General features: G+C 40.3%; 2 protein-coding genes across 2 annotated transcripts in view; one reads left to right on the plus strand and one right to left on the minus strand.

Moving 5' to 3' along the window:
- The window catches only part of Ppm1h (protein phosphatase, Mg2+/Mn2+ dependent 1H), a 289,195-nt gene that overhangs the window by 227,765 nt on the left and 54,467 nt on the right, over window positions 1-6,963 (minus strand). The window lies entirely within an intron of this gene.
- LOC101569282 (putative 60S ribosomal protein L37a) lies at window positions 3,832-4,182 on the plus strand. Its single transcript, XM_004641642.2, has one exon. The coding sequence runs from the start codon at window positions 3,845-3,847 to the stop codon at window positions 4,121-4,123; it is 279 nt and encodes a 92-aa protein (XP_004641699.1). The 5' UTR covers window positions 3,832-3,844; the 3' UTR covers window positions 4,124-4,182.

Consider the following 6,963-nt stretch of genomic DNA (forward strand, 5'->3'; position numbering starts at 1 on the left):
TCAAGAGCTGCTAACACAGAAGGCTTATCATGGTGATCTTAATGTATTCAGGCGTGAAATCATGTTGGCACTTTGGCAGGGAAGGTAACTTGGTCTTGGATCAGAGCTGAAAGAGGCAGAAAGACCAGTAAGACAACCTATCAATGATTAAGCTAGACACTCTAGACAGAAGGAAGAAAACTGTCCAGAGACAGCGAGTAAGACGCTTAAAAAGGCTCCATCTAAGGACCTCGGATGAGATGCAGACTGGACATGGTGACGGACACCGGTGTCAAGTTCCTCACACTGCAGACACGGGTGAGCAGCATAGATTCTGACCAACAGAGCTCGGGAGATGCAGGCAGAAGTACACAGAGCAGCCCAGGGCGTGTGATGTGGTCACAGCAGAGCTGAGCCAACTATTTCTAAGTAACCAAAGTACTGCTTCCCAAAACTCACTTTTTCAATAAATATGTATTAAACATTTACTACAGATGTGTTACTGTACTAGACTTGTGATACAAAGATGTCCAAGATGTGGACTTTGATACTCTTGGGAAGCTAGACAGGCTAAACAGGCAGTCAAAGTAAAATTAATGTTCATGATGACAATGCCAGTGTTTACTACCTCCTGATATAAGGTGACAAATCAGAATTAGAAACCCCTAGAGAAATCTTAGAGCTTGCATGCTTAAAAATTAACTTGGAACTTGAGGTTGAAATATGATACAAAAGAAGATTTTCAGGGACCTATGCCCACAGGTGGTAAACTAAACTACCTAGAATCTCTAGCAATACCTATTAGAAACGAGGGCCCAAACTGCAGCTGGACTTCCAGCGGCCTCAAATCACTGCCCTTCCAGAGTCAGAATTTCAAAATAAAAATCAAGTTTCCCAGATAACCCAATATTGTCAAGATGTCAGTTCTTTCCAGAGTGGTCTGCAGATTCAATACAATCCCAATGAAGATCATTGCAAGTTACTTTTCTGGCTATTCACAAAATGATTCTCAAGTTTATGTAAAGCGGAAAAAGGACCAGAGTAACCAACACAACTGTGAAGAAGAAATCTGAGAGACACTACCTGACTCTGACTTACTATAATGCTGTGGCAGTCAACTCAGTTTGGAATGAAAGTTTGGACAATGACAGTACACAGGCTGGAACAGGACAGACAGATGGAACATGATGACAATAGAATGGAACAGGACAGAGAGCCCAGAAATACAGACTCTCATACATACAGTCAACTGAACTCTGGCAATAAGGAAAGGGCAACACAATGGAGCAAAAGAGTCTCCAACAAATGGTGCCAAACAACCAGACATCGACATGCAAGAGAAAAACAAATGAATCCAGACCTAGACTTTACTACATGTTTCAGAAAATTAATTCAAAATGGATTAATAACCTAAATTTCAAATGTACACCTAAAAAATCCCTAGAAGAGCTAACTCAGGAGAAAACCTACATAACTTCAAATTTTGCAACTACTTTTTAGACACAGCAACCAAAAATGCAATCTCTGAAAACTTTAAAATCTGGACCTTATTGAAATAAAAAAATTCTGCCCTGCAAGACATTGCCAAGAAAATGAAAAGAGAAACCAAAGACTGTCAGAAGTTATTCACAAAAGATATAATTGGTAAAGAACCATTATCCAAAATATACAAAGATTTTTTAACTCAACAATGAAAAATAACTAAGATGATTAAAAATGAGTCGAAGATCTGATGCATCCCTAAAGAAGATATATAGATGGCCAACAAGGATATAAAAACATACTTCAAATCATGTATTATCAAGGAAATGCACATTAAATTAACAATGAGATGCTACTACACACATATGAGAATGGCCAAAATCCAGTAAAAATGAGAATACCAAATGTTGGTGAGGCTGTGTAGCAATAAGAACTCTCATTACTGCTAAATCCAAAATAGCACAGTTATTTGGGAGACAGTTTGGTGGGGTTTTTTAAATAAAATCTGACCTATCTTTACTATTCCATTCAGGAACCAAGTTCTTTGGTATTTAACAAAAGGAACTGAAAACTGATGTCCTCACAAAGGTTTGCACATAGATGTTATGGCTGCTTTATTCATAGCTGTCACAACTTGGAAGCAACCCACATATCCTACAGTAGGTCAATGGACAATCCATAGAATATTCCTGACAACAGACTATTTAGCACTAAAAAGAAATGAGCTATTGAGGCACAGGCAAACAGGGAGGAGCCTTAGATACTAAGTAAAAGAAACAAATCAGAAAAGGCTAAACACTATAGGGTTTCAACAATATGACGTTCTGAAAAAGAAAAAGCACTTGAGAAAATACAAAGCTCAGCAGTTTCTGGGAATGGAGGGAAAGAGAAGGATGACCAGGCAGAGCACAGGGGAGCTACAGAACAGCGCAACTATTCTGCCTGGTACAATAAATGATGGAACATAGCATTATACACTCGTCCATCGCTATGTGATGTGCAACAATAAAAGTGAACCTTAAGGTAAGCTGTGGAATTTGGATGATAATGATGTCAGTGTCAATTCATTAGTTGTAACAAATGTATCACTGGTGAACAATGCTAATGAGAGGCCACAAACCTGTGAGGGTAGGTGGAAGCATAAGGAACCTCTTTGTACCTTCTGCTCCATTTTGCTGTGAACCTAAAGCCAACCTAAAAAGTCAATCTAAAAAAAATATAAAGGCTCTTGATAGTTTACCATTTATGAAACTGTTTCATAATCTTCTCTTATATACCCTCTCTGATAAAATGCATTTGCATCATGGAACTTGAATACAAACATCCCATCATACTTGGTCTGGAAATTCCATGAAAGCAAGAATCTAAGGCTCAATGCTTGGCACATTTATCCCACTTAAGATGTAACCAATTTTAAGATCAACCATCTGCACACAAACTAAGAAAAACACTGCTAATTTAACTATAATGTGATACTCTGGCACAAATTTGCCATGTATTAACTATATATCTATATAAAAAGTAAATTGGTTAATACATCTTTACATACCCTCTTGACTCTTCTAAATCATTTTAACTTAGCTGTTATCTACGTTTTATTCCATCTGATGCACAACTGTTGTTTCTGGACATTTTCCTAGCTATTCTACATTCAGTATGCCAGTTCTGAGATTAATACTCTCTTGTTCTTAACTGGTACTATATCAGAAGGCTTTCTAAGTAACCAAGACTCATTTTGCTTACCTAAGAAATGACTATAGGGCTGGTGAGATAGCTCAGTGAACTAAACACCTGCTTTGGCAAGCACAGGGACCAGGGTTTGATCCCCAGTACCACAGGCTGCACTGGCCCTGCTCCCAGGTGTGCCAAGCAGGCCACTAAGACTGGGCATGAAGGTGCACGCCTGTAATCCCAGAGCTGGGGAGGCTGAAAGCAGGAGGATCACTATGAGTCCAAGCTGCACAGTGAGACTCTGTGCCAAATACATAAATTAAAAAAAAAAAATTTAACATGACTAAAGTGACACAAAGGACGGCAGTTTTCTCGTGCCAACAGAACCACCGCAGGTCACTATAGCTTATTATTCACAAGTCTATATTCTGGGAATATATTGCAGGGCTCTGAAACAGCCTTGTTAAAACAATTTTGAGTTATTTCTTCCTAAGTTTGGCTGAAGTGTCTGTGTGTGTGTGTGTGCGCACGCGTGCGTGTATGTGTACAGATACATATTTTCAGAGAAGAACTCTTTGGGATGGTTTGTGTGTGTGTGTGTGTGTGCACGCGTGCGTGTATGTGTACAGATACATATTTTCAGAGAAGAACTCTTTGGGATGGTTTAAGATTAAATTATATCCTCTCTGGTTTTGGGCCTCCTCGCATCGACATGGCTAAGCGCACCAAGAAGGTCGGCATTGTCGGTAAATATGGGACTCGCTACGGTGCCTCCCTCCGGAAAATGGTGAAGAAGATTGAAATCAGCCAGCACGCCAAGTACACCTGCTCCTTCTGTGGCAAGACCAAGATGAAGAGGCGGGCTGTGGGGATCTGGCACTGCGGCTCCTGCATGAAGACCGTGGCTGGTGGCGCCTGGACCTACAATACCACTTCGGCGGTCACAGTGAAGTCAGCCATCAGAAGACTGAAGGAATTGAAAGACCAGTAGAAGCTCTTACAATTTGAGACATCTCTAGCCTATAATAAATGGGTTAATTTATGTAATGAAAAAAAAAAAAGATTAAATTATAGCTGCAACTTCCAAACTTTCAGCCACCCACAACCATGCAGAATATCAATGCAGTTACTGCTTTATACAGCCAAAGCTTATGTCTTTGATTTCTTTAGCACTTTAAAGCTTTAACATTCTAGAAAGGTTTTACAGCCTTTTCAAGAACACTGTGTTTTAAATCAGCACTTCCTATCCAACTAAGCTCAATTTTCCCAAAGCAAATCACAGATCACTGGAAAATAAGCCAGTAAAACAGTTCAAAGTAAGCAAGAAGTTTGACAAATTCATGTTCTTTCCTTCAACAACAGTTCTCTGCAGCTTATCAACTTCTTAGTGCTTTGAACAATTTCATTTCTTCCACTGGACCCACCTTTTTCTTCTCCTACCTCAGTTGCGTAATTTATCACCCTGGAGGAAATACTTTCACCACAACTTCGTAACATAGCTTTACCTACTTGTTTTCTGTCTCAGTCCTCCAAAGCTCTTAATTACTTCTTTACAAATGACAGCAACTTTAGCAAATCTTTGCTTCCCTAAAGCCAAATTTACATCTCATGATTCTGTTACTTTTTCTGTGTGTACAGAGACTGCATTGAATCATGTTGAAGCATAATTCATTATTCTTGATCTTTCATATCTGATTAAACTCAACTGTGTGTTGCTAACTCCACATACGTATACATGTACACATGTACATGTACAAATATATACATTTATACACAAATCATATTTACACAAGCACAGGTGACAATAAAATTTATTGTCCAATCAGATATATCCTGACTCCAGCGCTACCAAAATGTTAGAGGAGATGGGCACTGGGGCCAAAGGTCTATAATCCAAGCTACTTAGAAGGCGAAGGCAGGCAAACACTGACTCTTGACTCAGGCCTGCCTAGGCAATATAGTAAGATCCTGTCTCATAAATAAATAAAAGTAACGTGTTTGATGGTATGTGTGCAGGGGGATGTACATCTCAGAATCAACTGAAGATAGTAAGGCATAAATTAATACCACTTTAAGTAAAAATAATTTCTAAAGATAAGAGACCAGAAATTCCTAACTATGCACGCTAACACTCATCATGAAATAGCCCTCCCCGCCACACACACACTTTAATCTGCACTGGCTTTGTGACTTGATTTCTTCAATAGAAGACGGCAGAAGTGATGTTCTGAGACTTCACACTGATGTCTTAAAATATCTCCCACCCTTGCTCTCTTAGGAACACAGTCACCACCAAGTTATGAAGCTCGGAAGCGTGAGGGGTGTAGCTCAGAGGCACAGCCCACATTTAGAAGGCATGACACCGTGGGCTCCAACATCCCTAACACACACACACACACACACACACACACACACACACACACATACAAGCTTGCTTGGATTAAGGTGCAGATAGAGGGCTGGCAACAGATGATCCCGCGGGTCATTTGAAAGAGTTCGATAAATAAGAATATATGATAAAAACCTCATGACCTCACAAAGCTATGAAGCCTAAAATGTTCACTAACCAGCTGTATTTGTTTTTAGGTCGCCTGAAGAGAGTACCACAGACTAAGTGGCTTTAACAACAGAAACTTATGTTGAAACTCAGGGAAATCCCAAATAGACCTTCTGGCTTGCTTACTTTTAGTTACTTGTTCTCGAACATCACTGATGTTAGAAGTCGCTTTGCTGGACAAAACATTATGAAACTCCTACTAGCTGTCCTGTAGATAATATTCTGATGTGTGGTCACAAAGGTAATGACCTGATGTGTTTCAGAATTTAGAGCTCAAAGTGGTTAAAATCACTAAGCACTTGACCCAGGCCTGTGCAATTGGATGTTGGGTGACCTTTTGACATAAGAGGACTCAAAGTTGACTCAGAGACAGTCTCAGTTATCTTTCTCTCCTTGCTTGAACAAAATACCTGACATCCAGAATTAAGGAAGGAAAGGTTTATTTAGCTCAGTTTGTGGAGGTTTCAGTCCATATTTGGTTGGCTCGAAGGCAGGGTGGCATATGGCAGAGGGCAGCAGTTCACGGTGGCAGAAAAAAGCAAAACAGCAAAAGCAAACAGGGAGCAGCAGCAGCAGCAGCAGCTGAGCAGCGCTGAACAAGTCTCTCTTCTTTCCTTATACTGCATTCCGGCTACTGCCCAGGCCAGATACAGCACCCACACCCATCACCTCAGCATTGGATCATGAATTAATCATAAACTCTAGAAGCCCACCCCAGTGACATGAGACTTTGGGGGGACATCTAGACATAAACCATTACATTCCATCCTGGGCCTGGAAAGACACATGTTTTCCTTTTATTAGAAAGGCATTTTATTTTATTTATTTTAATGTATTTAACACAGGGTCTACAGGGCCTCACTACACAGATCTGACTCAGAGTGATCCTCCCATTTTCAGCCTTCCAAGTACTGGGATTATAGGCGTGCACCACCATGCCCAGGCTCAGTCACAATCTTAGAGAGCCCTAGGGTTGGGGCCAGCGCGGCATGACAGTGATCGAACCCTGGTCTCTGCATCCGCCTAAGCAGGCACTGTAGTCTGCTGAGCTACCTGGCCGGCCCCCTTCAAAAGGCATTTTAAGTCCATCTCTAAGAGTTGTCAAAATCCTAACAGTTTTACCATGCCAGACAAGTCCAAATCCCAAGTCTCCTCTTAAGAGGTAAGATAATTTTTAAATTTTTTTTATCATATTATGTAGGGACTTAAAGTTCAACATATCAATACTTGATGAAAAATACCTGTTCCTTATTATGCCTAAGATGTTTGAAATG

This window comes from Octodon degus, unplaced genomic scaffold (assembly GCF_000260255.1).
Source record: "Octodon degus isolate 3935 unplaced genomic scaffold, OctDeg1.0 scaffold00139, whole genome shotgun sequence".
Taxonomy (NCBI): Eukaryota; Metazoa; Chordata; class Mammalia; order Rodentia; family Octodontidae; genus Octodon; species Octodon degus.

What these genes read in the sequence shown, in the direction of transcription:
- LOC101569282 (XM_004641642.2), top strand. Translation starts at nt 3,845, where the DNA reads ATGGCTAAGCGCACCAAGAAGGTCGGCATTGTCGGTAAATATGGGACT.